Raw genomic sequence first — 23,689 nt, 5'->3', positions numbered from 1 at the left:
AGCGCTCCATCTTTCCTTTTCAAGCGATCTAGAAATCCAACATTATATCCACCGTCTATGTATCATTCATCACCGAAAAGCAATGAACAAACAAACACAGCTGTGCTCTGTCCCTCGCTCACACTGGTTGACGCTCGGCCGTGCTGTTCCAGAAGAATTATGCAAAAAGAAACTAAGAAAAGTTGTTATCTATGGAATTACATCTCCGAAAAAAACTTTCCAAAACCTATACAAACCCAAGGGGGGATGATCGAGTACAGAAATACTATGTAATACGTCCAACATGTTTTTTGACAAGTTGACGATGTGAAGCATGAGAAGCCAGATCGTTTAACAGTGTAAAGAAGTCAGAATGCACAAAACAAGGCTGCACCACTCCTTTAAAAAAAACTAAATGTAATCCTCATTTTAACCTGAGGAGGCGCCATTATCTTTCTTCATGACATTATCTGGTTACACAACAGACAGCCAAACTGAACACAGACACACACATCAGTTCTTCTGTAGATATAAGGTGCTGTGAGATAAAAGTAAGAAAGAAAATAAAGCCACTATCTGGTGTATTTTCATCCATTATAAGAGTTGGTCAAAAACAATACAAACATACATATTATCATAAAATCATTGTGAAATTAATATAGGTCTTTACAAGATATGTCAAGCTATAATAAAATGCATTTGATCCAGATTTTGACTTTTTGAAGAACCTCCAACATTATATACACACTTCATATTTGCAGTTTTAAAATAAAAAGAGTAAAGAAAGCAAAGTATCATACTAGCTAACACACCTCTGATTGAAACAAGCATCACCACATGTTAAACAAGACACTGTGACTCTGGAGCTGAACTTCAGTAACACCATCACATCTGATCTGAACACATTTAACTTAAGAAATCAAGAATCAAGAGCTCAACTAAAGAACACTGAACACTATTAGGGTGACTTGTTGTTTAACTCATGAGAGTGTTAATGTGTTATTTAGGGAGAGATCTCAAACATTCTGTTCAGGAGACATGAGGACTGGAGTTGAGAAACTCTGGTCTAAAGAACGTCTAAGAAACACATTTTGTTATCTGGCAGGAAATTTTCAACAATAATCATTAGCATAATATCTCATTACATAAATATTCAGAATTGAATCTAAATACAAATAAAGTATTTACAAATGTATTATTATTCACATTTATATTTACCAGGGTTGTCAAAATGATTAATCATGATTAATTGTATCGAGAATAAAAGTTTTTGTTTACATAATTTATGTCTTTGTACTGTGTTTGTATTAATTTTGTCAACATAATTATGTACAATTACATATTTAGGAAAATTGACATGTGTTGATTATTTACAAATGTTTTTAATTATGTATAAATGTTTATTAATTTGTATATTTTTCTTAAATATACACATGTATGTGTTTATTAATACAACATTAATATGCTCAGTACACAAACATATTTTATGTCAACGTTAACTTTAATCTTCGGATGTGACACAAAAATTTGAGCTCTTGCTTTAAAGTGCACTGGAGGAGAAAAACATGAAAAGACAAACAATCAACAGTTTGTGTGTTTACATCTCTAACAGACGCCCTCATGTTGAGCTCTTATGAGTCACTGATGTTGTGTGTCCAGTAGGAGGCAGAAAACAACTCTTGTAGTTTATGACAAAACACATTTGCTTGGCTCATCCTCTTTTGGCTCATCCTCTTTTGGCTCAATCCTGTAAACATTTAAGAGAAACATCAGATATTATTATTATAAACTCATTACAGTGATTATCAACAGATATCATACAACAATGACTTGTGTAGTGATCATAAAATATAATAAATATAAATGTACACACTTCTAAATTGATTTTCAAATGAAAATAACAACAGAAACAATTCATCCAAAGAACAACACAACACAGGTAGTGTGCATTTACATTTACTTTTACTTTTATCCAAAGCGACTTACATTGCTTTATCCTATACATTTTACATAGATATTTGCAATCCCCTGGGATTTGAACCAACAACCTTGCATTGTTAACGCAATGCTCTTACCACTTATCTACAGGAAAGCTAAAACAGAAGTGTAAACATAATACTATTAGATGAAAGTTTAAAAGAGTCATTTTTTATCAACAAAGAGTACAATTTATAATGACATTGAATTTAATAACAGAATGATCATTTCAAGAGTAAATAAATAACTCACAGTAGTGTATGTAGTTTACATTGTGGATCCTTCGGTTGACTAGAGGCGCATATCACTCCTGAATCTCCTTGATTAATTAAGGGGTATATCGCAGCTGAAGCCAGAGCAACAAAACCTGCAGCTACAAATCTGCCACCAGCCAGACTGCAGAGAAAACATTAAATTAATTTAATTTCAATATAATAATGATAATATTTAGCTCCATCAATATAACACACCTTTTAAACAACAGCATATGCTGGTTTGGTATGTTTTGATGCTGGTGTGCTGGTTTAAGCTGGTCATGTGCTGGTTCTTAGCTGGTTTAAGATGGTCAAACCAGCATCAAAACATATCTGACCCAGCACACGCTGTTTATTCAACAGAGACACACACATGCACAGATACATCAGTCCATCAGAGAGCAGTTTCATCTCATGTTAATAACAGTTAGATTAACTCAAAATAGCATCTCACACAAGTCTAATGGTTCTCAACAGTCCTGATAATCCACTGCTCTGAACATTTTGTATGTCTCTTATTTAACACCTGCTTCACATCATCAGCTCATTGGGAGAAATGTTTATGACAGGACTGGACAACTTGGGTCCTGAAGGGCCACTATTCTACAAAGTTGAGCACCAACTCAAATAAAAATATCAAACACACCTACCTGTAGCTTCCCTGATATCAAGAGAGCAGATGAAAACCATTGAATCGATGTCACAAATGATTGATTTGTCAATGTTAAGTGCATTGAATCAATATCAACTTTGCAGTCAGTTAATGAATGAAAAATATTTTATGAACGTTATTGTGATCATTCTTGTCATGCTTTGCTCGGGAAGACATGGCAGGAGAACCCAAGTCCAGGCACAAGACAGATGGTAGGGGTAAACAAGGATTTATTCACAGACAAGACTATACAAAAAGGCAAAACAAAACCCACAATGGGGAAAACAAGACAGTATATATATATATATATATATATAATAGCAAACAAGGACACGGACAAACTAAACTAGAAGATAAAACACTTGAACAACACTAGGCTACACTTACTATAATACAGGGTACAGGAACTTTGTAGGACAAGGTAACGAAGAACAGCAACAGTGACAAGGTTCAAGGAACAACGTATAGCATACGGAATGTCATTTAGCAACATCTAACAGCTACGGACAAGGTAGAACATACAAAGAACCAGCACAGGACAATGAACACGATGTTTTAAAGGGAACCAAATCAAGAGGGAATCGGTGAAAGGGATAAACTAATTAACACTAACTAGGAAACAGGAGGGCAGGAACGATGACACAGACCAGAGAGAGAGAGAGTATGAGAGTAAGTGCCAAAATCGTCTCTCTCCCACATATTCCACCTCTATACCAAGAAATACCTGAGAGGAGAAGTGGAATCATGACAATTGTTTGCCTTAGTTGAGCTCTTGACTCTTGTATTTTGATTAGGGCTGGGGGTAGACGATTATTTATGAAACGATTAATCGAACGATTATTTCATTGATTCGTCGACTAATCTAACGACTTATTGGACAATCAATCTAATGCATATTTTTCCGTTGCTCGATTAGTAAAAACCATAATGTATCTAAAATAATACCAAAAAAACGTAATATACTTTATTAAACAACAGCTATGCACAGCAAAACATATCCTGCTTTACACAAAATAAAATAAATAAAAGTATTTTACTGTTATACAAAATGAAAGACCAGCCTGTTTACTCTTTGCAATACCAGCATAACTCTCTTGTTCAACAAAGCAGCGTGTTCAGACTCGTGTCTGCTCTTTGATGAAACAGGAGCAAAACTTTAGTGCTGATTAGAGAGATTCAAACTAAAATATTAATCTCATCAGACCAATACCAACATTGGTATCAATAGTATTGATATTAGTATTTTTCCGCACAGCTCTAGTGTGTTTGATTAAGATCTGAACTAAACTTTGTAGGACAGTAGATCTCCAGGAGCAGGATTGTGCACCTCTGGTTTAGAGGACAGAAGACATCAGTTTCCTGATTTGAACATATACAGTGCCTTGCGAAAGTATTCGCCCCCCCTTGAACTATGCAACCTTTTGCCACATTTCAGGCTTCAAACATAAAGATATGAAACTGTAATTTTTTGTGAAGAACCAACAACAAGTGGGACACAATCATGAAGTGGAACGAAATTTATTGGATATTTCCAACTTTTTTAACAAATAAAAAACTGAAAAATTGGGCGTGCAAAATTATTCAGCCCCCTTAAGTTAATACTTTGTAGCGCCACCTTTTGCTGCGATTACAGCTGTAAGTCGCTTGGGGTAAGTCTCTATCAGTTTTGCACATCGAGAGACTGAAATTTTTGCCCATTCCTCCTTGCAAAACAGCTCAAGCTCAGTGAGGCTGGTTGGAGAGCATTTGTGAACAGCAGTTTTCAGTTCTTTCCACAGATTTTGATTGGATTCAGGTCTGGACTTTGACTTGGCCATTCTAACACCTGGATATGTTTATTTGTGAACCATTCCATTGTAGATTTTGCTTTATGTTTTGGATCATTGTCTTGTTGGAAGACAAATCTCCGTCCCAGTCTCAGGTCTTTTGCAGACTCCATCAGGTTTTCTTCCAGAATGGTCCTGTATTTCCTTGAAAACCTTCCCGTCAATTTTAACCATCACCCCTGTCCCTGCTGACGAAAAGCAGGCCCAAACCACGATGATGCCACCACCATGTTTGACAATGGGGATGGTGTGTTCAGGGTGATGAGCTGTGTTGCTTTTACGCCAAACATAACGTTTTGCATTGTTGCCAAAAAGTTCGATTTTGGTTTCATCTGACCAGAGCACCTTCTTCCACATGTTTGGTGTGTCTCCCAGTTGGCTTGTGGCAAACTTTAAACGACACTTTTTATGGATATCTTTAAGAAATGGCTTTCTTCTTGCCACTCTTCCATAAAGGCCAGATTTGTGCAGTATACGACTGATTGTTGTCCTATGGAAAGAGTCTCCCACCTCAGCTGTAGATCTCTGAAGATCATCCAGAGTGATCATGGGCCTCTTGGCTGCATCTCTGATCAGTCTTCTCCTTGTATGAGCTGAAAGTTTAGAGGGACGGCCAGGTCTTGGTAGATTTGCAGTGGTCTGATACTCCTTCCATTTCAATATTTTTGCTTGCACAGTGCTCCTTGGGAGTTTAAAGCTTGGGAAATCTTTTTGTATCCAAATCCGGCTTTAAACTTCTCCACAACAGTATCTAGGACCTGCCTGGTGTGTTCCTTGTTCTTCAGGTTCTTCTTTAGGTTTGAAGCTTGAAATATGGCAAAAGGTCGCAAAGTTCAAGGGGGCCGAATACTTTCGCAAGGCACAGTATAGTCTACATGAGGAATCATACAGTATACGAGAGTATTCACTAAATACACTGAAACAAAACTCTGAGTTTGTATCTTAAAATCCTGCAGACTTCAGTAAACTTGCACATGAAATCTCAACATTATATAAAAATATAACACTTTCACTCACAGTACTTTCTGTACGTTACTTTCTGGATCCTTCCGTAGATCAGAGAGCTGCTTCACTTCTGAATCTCCTGGATTATTAAAGTCCAGATTGAGTTCTGTCAGGTGTGAGGGGTTTGATCTCAGAGATGAAGTCAGAGCATCAGCACCGTCAGATCCAATACTGCACAACCCGAGTCTGTAACAAAAAGAAAAACTCTTTACACTTACAGCAAATGAATTTATGTAATATAATAATATAATTAATTTTAATTTAATATAATGTTTGTTTTTTAATATTTGTATTTTATTGCCTGTTAATGGAGAAACACATGACAGAGATTGAAACATTTATTCAGTGATAAAAACGGCTGGTTTGGATTTAAAACTTCGACCAGCACAGAAAAACAAATGTTTCTAAGTCTGAAATTACTTGCGAGGGCCAAAGAAAAAACCAAATGTGTTTTAAAAAAATTCAAAAATGTAATAAACTTTTGAACATGAAGACTTGAAGTTGATGGAAAAGTTTTACACGTCCTTATATACAAACATTTCTTATTTAATGACATAATAACACTTTCACTCACTGTAGTTTCTGTAGTTTACATTGTGGATCCTTCAGTAGATCAGAGAGCTGCTTCACTCCTGAATCTCCTGGATTATTAAAGTTCAGATTGAGTTCTGTCAGGTGTGAGGGGTTTGATCTCAGAGCTGAAGTCAGAGCAACACAACCTTCAGATCCAATACTGCACAACGCGAGTCTGTAACAAAAAGAAAAACTCTTTACACTTACAGCAAATTAATTTATGTAATATAATAATATAATTAATTTTAATTTAATATAATATTTGTTTTTTAATATTTGTATTTTATTGCCTGTTAATGGAGAAACACATGACAGAGATTGAAACATTTATTCAGAGATAAAAACGGCTGGTTTGGATTTAAAACTTCGACCAGCACAGAAAAACAAATGTTTCTAAGTCTGAAATTACTTGTGAGGGCCAAAGAAAAAACCAAATGTGTTTTAAAAAAATTCAAAAATGTAATAAACATTTCAACATGAAGACTTGAAGTTGATGAAAGAGTTTTAAACGTTCTTATATACAAACATTTCTTATTTAATGACATAATAACACTTTCACTCACTGTAGTTTCTGTAGTTTACATTGTGGATCCTTCAGTAGATCAGAGAGCTGCTTCACTCCTGAATCTCCTGGATTATTAAAGTTCAGATTGAGTTCTGTCAGGTGTGAGGGGTTTGATCTCAGAGCTGAAGTCAGAGCAACACAACCTTCAGATCCAATACTGCAGTTAAACAGACTGAAACACAAAGAAAAACTCTTCACACTTACAGCAAATGATTCAGGATTTATAATTTGGAGTGTCATAAAACACACACAAACACTAACATTCTCACACACAGTTTTACCCAAAACAATTTTCACTTTTAACATTTGTTTATATATTTCAGTCTATATGCACCCAGTGAGTGCTAGAACCTTATAATGGAAATTGATATTTCCAATGAAACAACAAACTAACTAAAAAACTATATTCCAGTATTATTTTTTTAAGTGAATATTAAGTGACAATAACTTCATAATGTATATTTTACATTCTCAATTTTGGAATTTTAGACATCAATAATATACAAATAATAATAATAATCTTTAAGTTATTTTTATTGATAAAAAAAAAAACGGTTTTGTGACATTCCTTTTTTGTCCATGAAGGTCACAAAGAGGGTCGTCTAATGAAGACTATCAGAGTTTAAAGTGAAGATGTTGTTTGTGGAGATGTTTAATCCTCTGGTGAGATACTGGAGGACAGCAGACTACTTTCTCAAAAAGAATTACCCAGAATGCAATTCACAATGATTATTTCTAGTTTATTATCTTTTTACTTTAGTGTTTTACTGCACTCCTCATTCCTCACGTAATGTCCATCTAAGTGTATTAATTGTTAATTTAGTGTTTCTGCTACATTCATTTTGACGTCACAGTAAAACGGTAAAAAATTCTCGCTGACGCACTGTTTCCAATTCAATCTTAATTTATCTCGCCAGTGTTACTAAGTTAATAACTCTTTCATATGTTTTAGAGACTTTTCTGATCCATTTAGTGACTTTTGCTCAGGCGCATGCAGACAAACTACTTCTTTGATGAAGTGTGAGGTCTTGCTTTCTGCAGGGAACACCTCTCTCAATGTCTACTCTGTGCAGTGAGCAGCAGGGAGAAGCAGCACATTCAGTTCAAAGATGCGACACTGTTACTGACTGTTTCATATATAAATATATGAAACATAAACTATTTCCTTTAGAGCAGCTTTATTGGGCAATATGCTGTAGTAAAATAGTAAAACAGAATATTTAGAAAGTAGAAGCAGGGGTTCAATTGAGTTCTGTGGCGGGGCTTTGTGGGGTGTGTATATACAGCTTATAATAATATTTTATTAATTGACTTTATAAGTTGAAAGAGTCCTCTGTGCTTGTACATGTTTTAGGGGAAACGGTGGTGTAAATCTCTTCTGCACTGACAGAACTTCATTCATCTTTCATTAAAACAACATATAAAGCGCTTTGGCTTTTGTTCCTGTTATTTGCACTACACGGAGAGTCCGAGAACAATGAGGATTAAATGACTACTACAGCTGTAACAGTCATGAGACACTGTTCCATGTTTTCCTTGTGGTAATGCCTCTCCAGACCTGAAGGGGGAAACAGGGTTATGTCAGGAGGTCTACCCCTTTAGAAAGGGCCAAGTAAGACAAGTTAGGGAGGTGCAAGCATGGCTGTGAGTGTTTGCTAGGTTCAGCCGCATGCTATTGATAACTCCATTGTGAGGAACCTCTTTGGTTCTACATCTCTGCGGGGTTTTCGTTAACAGCCTCATTGACAAGGAAATGAACATTTCGTGTGGACTATGGTTCATTTACCATCGATCTGATGGATCCTTTGCTGGACGATATTTCCTGAATAGAGTGTAACAATGATAGATTTCTACACTACGAATGGTGAACTGCAGATTGTGATCTCAGTTGTGTTTATTGTCTGGACTCATGAACTCTTGAACCTTCAAACGTATATCTGGACTAAATGTACTCAAACCTGATGGATTAAAGTTTATTGATGTTTAAGGTTTATCCTCCATCTTTGTTGAAATGATTGTCTCTACCCTTGAATGATTGAATCCCCCTTATTATGAAATGTGCATGGCTTAAATTAGCAGTGTTGCACAGCTATTGTGTTCTTATAGATTGAATCACTAAATTTTGCTCTTAAAATGCAGCAAATTGCAGCATTTAATTTAAAATATGCAAAATACCTTTAACCCTCAAAGTCTCCCAAATGCTAGCTGAAACACTGTAGTTTGTGAAAGTAATGGTTATTTTTTTATATATTTATAAAATGTAACTGCTTTTGTAAACTTGGCAAGTTATATAACAAAATATTAATAAATTAAGTGACTGGAATTGCATCACAGAAGTTTTAATTTGTCATCGTATCATGATGAACTGTGTGATTTACACAACTAATATGTGTGTTACTATCAAGAGACAAGTATGCAGTTTTGTTGTATTTAAATGTCTGTGTAAGTGTTTCTGTAAAATAATAGAACAGGTTATTGAGCGTTTGGCAGGTTATTATGAATAATGCTGTTGTGGTACAAAAGACACTTTGATGCAACAGACACACATTTAGACATCTACACTTATTATTCAAACCTCAACAAAAATGAATGATTCAGATAAACAGATCAACTTTGAACATCCTTAAACAATCTATTAAAATCACAATCAAACAACCAAATACACAACAACAAAACACATTAAATAAGATAATAGAACAATTCATCTGTTTCATTTATTCGTGTTGCAATGCATGCTGGGAGTCATGAATAAGGTTGTATGACGTTGGTACTCAACATGCATTTCAGTTTAAAGCAGTTTTGTTGAGTGTTAAGATTCATTCACTGATTCTTGATGTCTGAATTCAGTTGAAAAGCTTTTTTACTTTCATAACTATCACTACACTGGAGTCTTACAAACTGCAAAACTTAAACTTCAGTATAAAAATACAACAGTTTTTGTGTTTGATATTAAATGTTGTTTTTTGAGGTTTACTGTAGACACTCAAACTTATTTGTTTAAGAATGTACTTACTGTAATATCTGTAGTTTACAGTTTGTATTCTTCAATCCATCAGAGAGCAGCTTCACTCCTGAATCCTGTAGATTATTGTGACTCAGGTTCAGTTCTGTCAGACTTGAGGAGTTTGATCTGAGAACTGACGCCAATGCTGAACAACTTTTCTCTGTCAGATTACAGCGACTCAGACTGAGAGAGAAATAACAAGAGAACAGTGTGTTCATTCACTTCTGACAGATGTACAATGTTAAGCAGCTGGTTACAATGTTAAATTTTATTTAATTTTGTCTGCATAAATCAGAGTCAGTGTTTAAATCTGAGACGTTTCAGATTTCATCTGTGATGTCACATTTGGCTCCACTAACAATGGAAATGTGCAGCAGGACATCTAGAGGCGAGTAACACTGTGTAATATAAGCGTGCAGAAGTCACATGAAGACAAAATAACAAAATGAGTTTAAAACCACAGAAATGTGTCAAAGACATCTCACATCACTATCTTTAAAGACCATTGAATGCAATCTTGTGAGAAAGCTGGATTTGGATAATGTTATAGAAGAGTTATAGAAGAGCTTCTGAGGAAATCACCTCTGAAAACCTTTAAAACATTCGTGTCCAGAGCACATCAAAGTCATAATCCATCTCTGCTGCTGTAAACACATTTACTATTGGCCTACTGAATCATTTCAGTCATTTCCAGTCATTGTCAAAACTGATGGTCGGCTAAATTCTTCCTTTACGTTTATACCGTTGATCAGATGTCTTTATAAAATAGATACACCCACCACCAGTGTTACAGGTGCTTGTGTCATTAGAGATGATTAAGATGATGAAGTCCTGAACATTCATTTTTTTTTAAATGTTGTCTCACCAGGGGGGTCTAATTTATAAACCTATACATTTGGTTTATTTTAAAAGTAAAAATAGATTTACAAGTTTGTGGTCTTATTAACAATTCTGTTTGTCAACTAAACCATTAAACCATTAGACAGTTGGCGTTAAGGGATGTAATGCACTCCACTACATGTCGGCTGATTCTTTTCCTCCACTTTTGCATTAAAACTTTATTGGACTGCTAGCTGTGGATGATCTCTTTTTTATTTACAAACTACACATTCCTGAACTTATTGTTAAGTTATAAAAACATGTAAATGACTCACTCAGCTATTCTGGAAGCTTTGATCACTGGCAGCAGCCTCAGAAGACATTCATCTGATCGATCATAACTTCTCAGATTAAACTCATCCAGCTTCTCTTCTGAGTTCAGTAACACAAACACCAGAGCCGACCACTGAGCAGAAGAGAGACTGACTCCAGTAAGACTAGACTCATCTCCTCTGTTCACATATTGTACTTCCTGCACTAGAGAATGATCATTGAGTTCATTCAGACAGTGAAACAGATTGATGGATTTCTCTGGAGAGAGATTCTCTCTGATCTTCATCTTAATGTACTCGACTATTTCCTGTTTACTGTCAGAGCTTCTTCCTGTCTGTTTCATCAGATCTCGTAAGATTGTCTGACTGGATTTCAGTGAAAGACCCAGAAGAAATCTGAGGTAAAGATCCAGGTGTCCGTTCTCACTCTGTAAGGCCTTGTCCACTTCACTCTTCAGTAAATCACTCACGCTTGACTTGTTGTCTTTGTCTTGAATTAAAAACAGAAACTTGAAAAAAGCAGCGAGAAACTCCTGAACGCTCAGATGCACAAAGCTGAACACTTTCCCAAGGTTCAGTCCAAACTCCTCTCTGAAGATCTGAGTACAAACTCCTGAGTACACTGACGCTTCTCTGACATCAATGTCACACTCTCTCAGATCCTCCTCATAGAAGATCAGGTTCCCTTTCTCCAGCTGTTGAAAAGCCAGTTTTCCCAGTGACTCAAGACTCTTTCTAGCCTGCTGAAGATCTACCTCACATTTCCCATCATACTTCTGACTCTTCAGTTTGGTCTGAAACATCAGGAAGTGTGTGAACATTTGAGTGAGAGTCTTGGGGATCTGTGCTTGACTCTCTGCTTCACTCAACATTCTCTGGAGAACAGTGGCTGAAATCCAGCAGAAGACTGGGATGTGACACATGATGTACAGACTTCTGGATGATTTCATGTGTGTGATGATTCTGTTGGCCAGACTCTCATCATTGATTCTCTTCCTGAAATACTCGTCCTTCTGAGGGTCATTGAATCCTCGTACATCTGTGATCAGATCAACACACTCAGGAGGAATCTGATTGGCTGCTGCTGGTCGAGAGGTGATCCAGATCAGAGCAGAAGGAAGCAGATTCCCCTTGATGAGGTTTGTCAGCAGCACATCTACTGACGCTGGTTCTGTTACATCAGATAAACTCTGATTCTTTGAGAAATCTAGAGGAAGACGACACTCATCCAGACCATCAAAGATAAACACAACTTTATAATCATCAAAGTCTGTTGATCTCAGTTCTTTTGTATCTGTGAAGAACTGATGAAGAAGATCCATCAGACTGATATTTTTCTGTTTGATCAGATTCAGTTCTCTGAAAGGAAGTGGAAATATGAAGTGAAGATCTTGATTTTCTTTTCCTTCAGTCCAGTCCAGAATGAACTTCTGCACAGAGACTGTTTTTCCAATTCCAGCGACTCCTTTAGTCAGCACACTTCTGATGGGTTTGTTTTGGACTTTAAAGATGTCTTTACATTTGATTTGTGTTTCTTGTGTCTCTGATCTTCTGGATGCTGTCTCAATCTGTCTCACCTCATGTTCATTATTGATGTCTTCACTCCCTCCCTCTGTGATGTACAGATCTGTGTAGATCTCATTCACAAGTGTTGAGCTTCCTTGAGCTGAGATTCCTTCATTCATTCTCTGGAATTGATCTTTTAGTTTGGATTTGTGTTTCTTCATGCTCAGCGGTGCAAGTTCTGTTGTGTAAAGGAAAATAAATGAATGTCAATACATGAAATATGTCAAATAAAAGTCAATAATCCACAGGAATAATTCATGAATCTGTTACTGGTCTGTAATGTGTCTGCGAGCTCTTTCTGGTTCATCTTCTTCAGGACCTTCAGTGTGATCTTCAGAAACATCTCTTTGACTCTGCACAGATCTTTATCATCATCTTCTTCTCTCTCAGAGCATGATGGGTAATCTGAACTCAGTAGACTCTTGAAGATCTTCAGCTCCTCCTTCATCACAGAGATGATTTTCTGCTCAAGCTCCTGAAGTTATTGTTTAAAGACACAGAGATTTAATCTCCTTTGATAAAAACAAATGTATTTTAACCCACAGAGACAGCCAAAGAAAACATTAAAACACCAGAAGACAACTAAAGCAAACACTGATCACAATTTTCAACCTTCAAACCTTTAAAATTTCAACCTTTTTCAACATTAATTTCAGGTGTAAAAGTGAAACAGATTCAGTGTAATTAACAAATTAACAATTTTAAAATTGATTCAGGTGTTGTTTGTTATCAGAGTAGCCCTTCTGTACAGATGCAGTGATAATGATTTACATGATAACAGCACACACACACACAACAACCTACCCGGAAGATTGAATTCAGGTTCTTCCCTTTGATGGACTTTGATCTGTTACTGTAATATAAAAACACATTAAATATGTTTGTGAATATGATGAAATGTAAACATGTTGGATAAATGTGTGTATTTGTCAGTTGTGTAAAGTGTACAGGTGAAGATCAGCAGCACAGACTCATCAAGTTTAGAGAATACAGACTGATGAAGTGATTTACTCGTCTAACCCATCAGACTGTCCTCACCTCACATCTGCATCATCAAAGTCTCTGAATTAAAGTGAATTGGACGATCCATTGATCTCTCACTCTTCATGGACACACAACTGGGTTCAGGAGATTTTCCATCAGTCAAACTAAAACACAACAGCAAATACACACTGTTACAACAACTACAAACTCTCACAACTCTGACACAATGTCTCTTCATGTTCTCAGTGTTATTGAGAATATTATTGTCATAAAGTTTTGTGTAAAAATAAAGTCAGATTCTCTCACCTGTTCATTGTGTTTGTGCTTCTTTCTCCAGAGAGACTCTTTTTGGAGGTCATGACAGCGACTCAAATGTTGACTTTATACCTGCAGATGAACTGAACACATATTGAATATTCAGATGTGAGCAGCAGAAGTCTCAGTATTTGTGCTGTTTTAGTGTCTGTATCTGAACGTTCAGTCGGCAGTTTAATGTTCTTATAACCCACAGAGTAAACTTCTTACATTATTTCACATCAGTTGTGTAAAACAGAGGTCAAAGTCATTGATTTGCATGTCACAAGTAAGTCTCAAGTCTTTGCATGTGAGGAGGAATGTCTTTGTCTTCAATGCAGAAAAGAATCTCACAGACAAGGGTTCCAGGTGTCAAGGAGTTAAAACTTTATTGCTGGAGCCAACAAAGTAATGAGATGCCCATGAGATCGTATTACAACACAACATTTTACATCAACAATTATACTGTTACTCTCAAGGGGTGTAGATCCTTTTACACCAATCAGGTGTTCCAGACTAATAACAAGTCATTAGTTCACTTTCCCCAAATCAGTTTCACTGTATTAAATAGTTTAGTAGATTTATATTAATTTATGACAGAAAGGCTTCACAATGTTTTATAAGAGATGAAGTTCAAACTATTTTCTCAAAGGGCACTGTGGTAGAAATGTACTTCACACACCTGACTGAAGGTAAAGCTTATAGATAATAACTGTACGGGATACACCAGCTATTCTAACCATTCTTATTTTGAGTCTGACCTCTTTAACTGTAATATTACTGTATACTCAGTTGATATTATAAAATACTGTAGAAAATGGAATTAAGGGATTAATTAAATTATACAATTGTTGTCTTTACTGTTTCCTGAATGACTGACTACTACCATGTTATTAAAGGGCTCAAATGACACGAATAAAACAAATGTTATCGTTGGTTTCGATATAAATCAATGTGTAAACATGATTTAAGGTTAAGAAACGCTTTATTTTCCACATTCTGTGCATGTTTGTATCTCCTCTTTGTATCTCCTCTCTGAAACGCACTGATTTTTTACAAAGCTCATGGCTCTGAAAAGCGAGGTGTGCTCTGATTGGCCAGTTCACCAGTGTGTAGTGATTGGTGGAATACTGCAAGAATGTGACGGAAATGTAACGCCTCTGACCATATTCAGAACATCAGGTTCCAACGCAATTGTACTGACAGGTGATAAAATGTCATCAGTTCTTCCTTATAACAATTAGAGCCTGAATCTGATACAGAAAATGAACATGATAAAGCCGATACATCAACTTGAGCAGGATGTAAAGGATTGTTAAGGTTAAATAAAATATATATTATTAAATAGTTAAAAACTTTAGCCAATGGTTTTACATTATATATGATGTGATAAAGACTAGAACAAACAACCATACACATCATATAGAGTTTGTGTGAGATAGAAACAGAACACATTACAGCAGGGAATGGTAACATAATAAATAACGTGAGTGCTTTGGCCCTTCTTCATCAATCAGTGATACACAACGTCTCGTCACAACTCAACAAAGACTATAAACCCCATTAAAAAAAACACCACATTTGTTGCCTCTAGTTGGAACATTATTACTGATTATTAAGACTTATTTTCATTTGCATGCACGGGCAACTTATAACACACCAAAGACACAGAAAAAAACGTATTCGTTCCATATGACCCCTTTGAGTAAAACTGAGCACCTGTGACAGTTAGTTGAGTTTGTAGTTGTTAAGTCACACATGTGTATCACTAAGGTTTTGGTTTTGTTATAAGCTGCTGTTTTCTATTCTATTTTCTCTTTCACAACACAACACTTTCATTGTCTTCATCAGAGGTGCACAAATATGCTACAAATAAACTAAAATATTTTATACATATTCCGTATCACAGGTGCAACTATACTAAACTATACTGTATAAAGTGATGTCTTTTATTCAGGTGTGCATTATTATTAACAGTGTTGTGCATATTACTTCCTAACTGTAATACATTACAGATTACTTGTTACTGTTATTTAAAAGTAATCTCTTACCTCACTATATTGATGTCTCAGAATTGTAATACGTTACATGACTCCTGTATTACTTTTGAGTTACTTTCACCAAAATAACAACAGATGTAGAACTTAACATTCTAAAAAATGTCTCTGTGTTTTTATATTTTCAAAATACAAAATACTTTTTGCCAATCAACCTCTTTATTAGACTGATGATTTTTTTAATAAACTAGGCTGTACAAAAATATACAAAATAATACTAAGATTAATTGCATTTAAATACAAAATACTGTAAGAAATTAATATTATTTTGTATTTCAAATGGATGTATTTGAAACACTGCATTCTAATAAGGAGATTGATTGGCAAAAAATTCAAAGGAAATTAAAAACAAAAAAGGTCCCATCTCTGAACTAGATGATATATAATCTATATTCATCATGTAAACGTAAGCTTACCGTGTCATTGCAAACTAGCTTCCTGAGAGCAGCCCAATGACCCCTCAAAACTCACTTAAAGGGAATGAAAACTAACCCAATTATTATCTGGTGTCAAATCAAAGTTAAGAACAACCAAAAGAGGTTTATATTGCTGTATTTTCTTATCTGAATGGTTTGCTATGTATTGTATATATTTTTTATTCTGTTGAACTCAAAATATGTTTTGGGGGATTTAGGAAAGAATTTTTTTACCATTATGATCTTTTCTGCTATGGCAGTAAATGATGCCATTTTTTTTTAGGTTCTAACATTCTACCAAATATATTTGTGTTCCACCGAACAAAGATATTTATTCAGGTTTGGAACAACTAGAGGGTGAGTAATCCATAACAGAATATATTGTTTTTGTGTTGGGTGTCCCATTAAAAACATCTCATGTGTGCTCGAGGCCACGCACGGAAATGGACGAGAAACATGTTTACTGTTCGTAAGACATACAAAGACTTGCTTAAGAAATAATCATTGTTATATTTATTGCATATGTATAATGTGTACAAGCACGTCAATGTTTTAGTTCTTCTAGACTGCGTATAGCTGCTCAAACGTGATATTTACAGCCGGAAGAATCAAGTTTTGTACACTCACGAGTGATTTCTTTCATTGTGCAACGTGACGTTCACCTGATGAAACATTTGTTAAAACATCATTCAGATGCATTGTGTAATATCACCTCTATATTTTTCTCTTTGGTTGAGCTGAGCTCCAGCGTCTCTCACTGTACTGTAGTCTGTCTGTCAGACTCGTTCCTCACAGTTTTGATAACGGGCCAGTCCTGGAGTTGCCAGGTATTCATCAGAGTATGGATACACATTAAGCATCTCATCAGTTTATCATTAGAATATAAATAAACATTTTGGCGGCCGCAGTACATTATGTTAGTAGCCCAAAAACCCGCAACATGCGACTCCATAATTTTTTCCCACAACTGCATTTTCAAAAATTAAATATTACAGAAAATTGATTAGTAATGCCTGACACTACTGCGTTACAGCAAAACCTAATAAGTTACTGTAATACATTACTTTTGTAACACATTACTCCCAACACTGATTATAAAGCAGGTTGTCTTTAACAGGAAGACAGATAGGTCAAGAGTGACTCCAGAGGGACCGTCACCACTTCCAATTGATACACGGTTTGAAGAATTTATCTTCCAGAATCTGACGGTAAGTTTTGGGATTTTAAGTTCATCTCCAACTCTGAGAGGTCTTTGACTTGAACTGGCGCTGGTCCCTCAAAGTAACACAAATTGTGTTTGTTTTTGTGGACTGAAGAGGACCGTCACAGTCTGGTTTGGTTAGTTTATTTGATAGAAAAGAAGCAATAATAGTGAATTGTGTCTGGGCTGTCAGTCTCTTAATGTTCTATCCCCTTGTGTGCCTCAATGAATATATAAGACATAGTCTTACGGTTGGTACACAACTAAATGACCAGTTTTATTCTTGATAAAACATTGCATTGTAAATTTAGACTATTTATAGTAGCCTTTACTTTATGTGTAGTTGAGTGTAAATGGCTTTTAGTCTTGTCTAGAAGGTTTGTATGCTCTTGTATTTGTGAGTGTGTGGCAGTACGAGGAAGTGAAGGTGTGGGGATTGACATTTGGGATCAGCGCAGTGGTGGCTATTTAGATGTGGTTGGCAGCAGCCTGTAATGCGTCACATCCGGATCTTTCCCTGTGGGTGTTTGTGTGCGGGAGTTGCAGGTATGATGACAACATTTTCAAACACCCCTAATCTCAAAATGGATCACATGAATAGGACAGAGCTGAAATTTCCCTTTCCGACGACACCTAATTGTGAAAATCAGTTGAGGATTGCGAAAGTTATGATCTTTATAGTACCGAGGAATATAGTAAAATAGTAAACATTAACTCCAATAGAAGTCGTGTGACCGAAAATGCTTATTATTCACAAATTTTTGCTTGTAACTTCCTTATTTTATCAGATAGTTGCATGAAATTTGAATAGAAGGTAGGATTTTGTTAGTTCTTTCAAATGAAATCATGAAAATATACTGTTTTAGCTGGAATGGGCATCAGACCCATTCATATTCATAAACATTTATTTTGAGAATACAAGAGAAAAAAACAATACACATCAAAATTAATTGCTAATTCATATTCATACAACACATATGATGTGCATATTAAACTACATAGCATGACTAATTGAGAGAAATTTCAAGAAAAACACCGTCAGAATGAGTTGAATACAGACGATGTTTTTTTAGAACGGCGCCTGCAGTACATTCGCTAATCTACCCGCCACAAATGTGACTTCACAATTTCCGCGATTTAGTTAAATACTTTCTCCTCGATGGAATTTCGTAAGTAACAAGATAAAAGCTGTGTATTTAGGTCCGACTACCTTTCATTAGTGTCCAAAGCTTAGATGAAGCCCACCGACCGGTTGAACGCAACGCAAATTTTCTGAAAGCCTGAAATGACCTGAAATCACATTAGGGCTGAAATCCCGAAGTGTCCAACGCTTCAGGGGCTTGCACTCGATGTAGTTATCGTCGTATTCTGGAAAAACATACTCCCACCAGGCGGCCAGGAGAAGATATTGAATGACATACACATTTTAGTACCGCGCGGGTTGGAACACATTTTTGAGTCAGAATGTTCGCCGCAAGTGGTTACGATGTAATCATACCTAGTATATGCTGTTAAGCATGTCACAGCCTTCTCTTCCTTAATTGCCGTTCCTCGGTATTGACAAATTGTTTGTTGCATCCTAGCCTGTCCTTTTCGTCCGGTATGTCGCATACGTTGCTATGGTGGATTTATTGACTGCTCTAAATTCAGGTATGTAAACATATTTGATAGTTAACTCATTGAGGCTTACCATTGGCGAGGGGTTTAGATGTGTAGTCCCTGTACTCCAGTTTAGCAACGGGGCGGGTGAAGACTGTGTGTCCTGACCTGTGAACTGTGTGCGGTTAATTGACGTGGTTTGGTAAGTCACTAACGGATGATTTGGGAAAATCCTAGCGGGTAATGGTTATTTCTAATAACAATGTTTATTCATGTCACAGGATCCTCCCTTTTCCTTTTATGGAGTCATCTCATTTCTCTCTTTGCTTCCCTTTTGTTGTCCTGGACTGTTGAATTCTACAGTGGGTTGTTTTGCCGTTAAAGCTACTGCTATTGAACACTTGGCGCGCGATCGCTGCCTTTGCGTTTTGTCGCTAAGCTAAGGCTAAGTTAAAGTTATTGATACTGAACCCCCGGCGCTGTGGTCACTGTCTCTGGGTTAGGGAAGCTTTACAGTGGCTTCCTCGTCCACTGACCACCTGCCATGCCTTATTGGTCCTCGTAACTGTGGTTGTTGTGAGTTTAATTATTGCTATTTGTTTTTGTTTTACTTGGTATAACTTTCTTTTTGTTTCTTACATTTTTCTTATTTAGTTTTCAATTTATTGAATGGCTAGTGTTTGTTTTCCTTTGTTTATTACTTTCTTTCAGGAGCTGGGGTCCCACGGGTGAAAGGTCTCTAGTGGTGTTGGTGCTACAAGGTTTGCCGTGTTGTGTGACACTTGTGACGTGTGTGATTGTGTGATCTGAACTCACGGGTAGTGTGTGCTTTAGTACAATCAGTACGGTCGATCTTCCCTGTGGTGGATACCCCATCCCTGTGTAAATGTGTATTTAATTTCCTTATGTGATTATTGTGCTTAATGTTTTTTATTTTTGGTTTATTGATTTCTTTTCATCCATATGCTGTGGTGTGCGTGGCCCATTAAATCGGGCTGCTGGTAGTGGCCGGTTTTGCCCAAGCTGAGCTATTTTTATTGTCTTTTATACAAATGTCAATGTAATAAAACTCATTGTTTTACTGGATACCCATGTTCTCTGCCTACCTTAATTTATGAAGAGAACGAATCTGTGTGATCTTAGCTTGTGGGGTTTACTTTTAGTTCCTGGGTTTAACCCTCCCGGGTGGCGTAGTCGGATCTTGAAGGGATAGATGAACGGGTTCATTTCTGAACCGGCCCCATCGTCACCCCGCCACAAGTGTATATGTTTTATAAATAATAAAGCAATATAACAGAATGTGGTGTTAATAGATTAGCCTGTGTAGACCATTTATCTATTAGTTTTAAGAATTTTAAGATTGTTAGTGTTTATTATGTTAATTGTGAAGTAATTTCAGTGAGCTCTCAACATCGATTTAATGTTATGTAAGTAAACCTATTGCGTTGATTTCGTGTTGAATATGTGTTCGTTCTCTAACGTCGTTTCACACAAATGAAATCAACATCGATTCAATGTTACGTAAAGGAACCAAATGCGTCGATTTTTGGTTCGTTTTTAATGTCGTGACTGACGTTGATTCAACATTACCCCGATGAACAAAACGACGTCGTTTCGATGCGTCGAGAGATATTGATTCTACATTGATTCAACGTCGATCTGGGATTTCTCAAATCTAAGGTTGAAAGGTTCATGGCTGCCAAAGAAGTTAAATAATTAAAATATATTATTTACAGTTTATTAGCACTTGTGTCTAATTAATGTTGATTGTCAGAAATATGAAATAAACATGATGTGTTTAAAACACTGAACAGTTTTGATAGATGACGAGCGTTCTGCTCTCTTCTGCATAAGTGAGTCTTTCTCTGACACATGTGTCAAACACATCACGCAGCTCTTATTGTGATCCTCTGTAGAGAACAGTCCACTGTGATCACAACATGTTTGTTTGGTTTAAATATATAAACACTTCATGAGTCATAGTATTCAAGTCTTAAAGTCGCAAGTCTGATTTTGTCGAGTCGCAAGTCATCAAATTTGAGTCCATGTCGAGACTAGAGACCAGTGGCGGTTTTAGGCACGGGCGAACCGGGCAGACGCCCGGGGCGCCAAATTTTCACGACACGTGGGGGGCGGCACAAGCACTTGAAAAAGAAAAATAATCCGCGCCGCAAAGCAGGTTTCTATTATGTATAATATAACTGTCTGTGTGGGGAATTGGCAAATCGCCGCCCCTGCTTGCTGAGAAGCGCAGAAGCTGTGTGAAAACTGTAAAGGGGAGGGGCTGATCCCCTGATGGACAGTTCACCTCTCCCAAATGGAGCGGACAAGGAGGGGGGTCCATTTAGTGGGCTAAAATCAGTCACACCTTGACTTTCTTCTAAATAACGCACATTTCATTCATAATTTTAAAGCACAGGCCTATTTTTCCACGTTTTTTTTCTGCATTGTGTGTGAAATGGCTAATAAAAAAAGTTAATCCAAAACGATTATGTGGAGGTGAAGTGGTTTAGTCTTGATTGTCGAGTGCCAGATAAACATGAAAGCGATGGAGAGAAAAAGGTTTAAGCCGTCAGGTGCCCAATATAAGAAAAAATCAAAGTAGAAGCGGAGAAAGGAGCAAAAGATAAAGGTATGTAACTACGTTCTCTCTGTATGATTACGGTGACGTTATCCATCATCAATGAAGGGCTAATGTTAATGGGTGGTAACGTTAACTCTTACGTTTGTTAGCCTTCTTGCTATGATGCTTATACAACAATAATTCGGTCTTAACTCAACAAACACGAGATCTAATTTCACCATAAGATTGTGCTTTGCAACAAAACTGTTACAAGTAAAGTTATTATTATTTATTTCCATCATTGGGGTTAATGTTGGGCCCTGTAATTAGCCAACGAAATTAACATATGTCTGGATGTGTTCAAAGGCAAACATTTGCTATAACTCTGTTGCGTGACAAAGAATATAATTTGAGGCAGTAACCAAGGAGCTAATTGTTCCTCCCTTAGATTAGATTAATAAAGCGTCTAATGAGTCATGACAGACATTTGGCATGTAAGGGCATGTTTATTTAAATTTGCAATTCATAAGAGTTATACTGTAGCCTACTGTCTTTTGATGTCAATTTCAATTGCAAATTCATGGGCACTTCTAAAGTATTTTGGAGAATCCTCTGTCACTGGTCAGCCATCAAAAAACATCAGCCTCCTTGAAGTTATCACTTTTATGGATGATAAGGATCTATCAGAGATCTACCCCAACTTTTGGACTGCTCTCAGGATTACACTTACTCTGCCAGTCACTGTGGCTCAAGCAGAGAGGAGCTTTTCAAAAGTTGATCAAGTCATACCTGAGGTCAACCATGTCTCAAGAACAGCTCACTGGCCTTCCTATCATCAGTATCAATAACTCAATAGGGGGCAGATTTCGTATGATGACATTATTGATGATTTTGCATTAAGGAAGGCCAGAAAGGTCAGGTTTTAGTTTGTGTTTTCTGTTCTTAGTGCAATAGTGTAATAATTAGATTTGCTTTTGTGTGATGAAGGATTTGTGCTATTTAGAATATTTTTTCTATATTTTATTTGTATATTATTCTTAATATTTTAATGTTGTTGTTCTCTGGTCGTGTTACATCATGATACATATGTACATCATGTACATATGTTGCAACATTTATGTACATAGAGTATATTTAAGTTCTGATAACTTATACTGATTTGTGCAGAATTGTGTTTTTAAATTGTTCTGTTGAAGAGTTTGTGCAATTGAGAAATATAAGGTTCGTCTTACACTTATATAGTTATGGTAAAACATGGCTTTTTTTCTCTCGGATGGGTGGGAGTAGATGGGGGGGCACCCAGAGCGGATCTCGCCCGGGGAGTGATTCAATGTAGAACCGCCACTGCTAGAGACCACAACCCTGTTTTCTGTCGTCTCATTCTGTCTGTGTTGAGTTTTAGTTTGTTAGTGAAATGTTCTCTTATTGTTTTGTATCAGTTCAGTTCTCACCTGTGTAGAGTTGATCTTCACTTCCTCATCACTGTCTGCAATATTACTTTTCTTTTAGACATTTTAGAGATTCGGTGGAGTTTTCTGTTCTCATGACAAAATGGCTCCTGACTGTTGGGTTGTACTTTTACTTTCACTTTAAGGAGGAGGAGTCTGAGCCAAACAACATTTAAAGGTGCAGTAAGTGTTTAATGTTAAGAAGACGCTTTACATACAGGTACATACAGGGTCTGTGCATTTTAGCTTCTGAAATATAAAAGTGATGATAATAAATAAGATTGTGTGATATTACACTGAATTTTTTATGGTAAAAGTGCTTGTTATATTTACTTACTAGAACCACTTATTTTTTATGATAAACACACAAATTGCACTGGATATACTCACCTATACATTGTAAAAAATGACACGGATATTTACTTAAATTAAGGAAACAGTATTACACAAAATATTATAAGCACATTAAAGCATATTATTACGCAATATCCCACAAATAAACCAAGTAAAATAAACTAAATTATTTAAGCAAGTAACATGACAAACCTTAAAAAATCATGAAGAAATACTAATTT

General features: G+C 36.3%; 1 protein-coding gene across 3 annotated transcripts; it reads right to left on the bottom strand.

The window, feature by feature from the left end:
• Positions 1 to 556: 556 nt before the first annotated feature.
• Positions 557 to 23,256, bottom strand: LOC130417205 (NACHT, LRR and PYD domains-containing protein 12-like). 3 transcript variants are annotated; one of them, XM_056742556.1, is made up of 12 exons: positions 23,118 to 23,256; positions 13,843 to 13,934; positions 13,591 to 13,700; positions 13,357 to 13,405; positions 12,823 to 13,027; positions 10,990 to 12,730; positions 9,845 to 10,018; positions 6,830 to 7,003; positions 6,268 to 6,441; positions 5,706 to 5,879; positions 2,209 to 2,352; positions 557 to 1,726 (listed from the first exon to the last, which is right to left on the bottom strand). In XM_056742556.1, the coding sequence occupies exons 5-12, from the start codon at positions 12,998 to 13,000 to the stop codon at positions 1,666 to 1,668; spliced, it is 2,820 nt and encodes a 939-aa protein (XP_056598534.1). In that variant the 5' UTR covers positions 13,001 to 13,027; positions 13,357 to 13,405; positions 13,591 to 13,700; positions 13,843 to 13,934; positions 23,118 to 23,256; the 3' UTR covers positions 557 to 1,665. The 3 variants fall into 3 exon arrangements, with proteins under 3 accessions (XP_056598534.1, XP_056598535.1, XP_056598536.1); XM_056742557.1 differs by having other exon boundaries at positions 6,268 to 6,426; XM_056742558.1 differs by lacking the exons at positions 13,357 to 13,405; positions 13,591 to 13,700; positions 13,843 to 13,934; positions 23,118 to 23,256 and having other exon boundaries at positions 12,872 to 13,011.
• Between the last annotated feature and the right edge of the window lie 433 nt (positions 23,257 to 23,689).

The sequence above is a fragment of the Triplophysa dalaica genome, chromosome 3 (assembly GCF_015846415.1).
Source record: "Triplophysa dalaica isolate WHDGS20190420 chromosome 3, ASM1584641v1, whole genome shotgun sequence".
NCBI lineage: Eukaryota > Metazoa > Chordata > Actinopteri > Cypriniformes > Nemacheilidae > Triplophysa > Triplophysa dalaica.
This window is presented reverse-complemented; position numbering and strand designations above follow the sequence as displayed.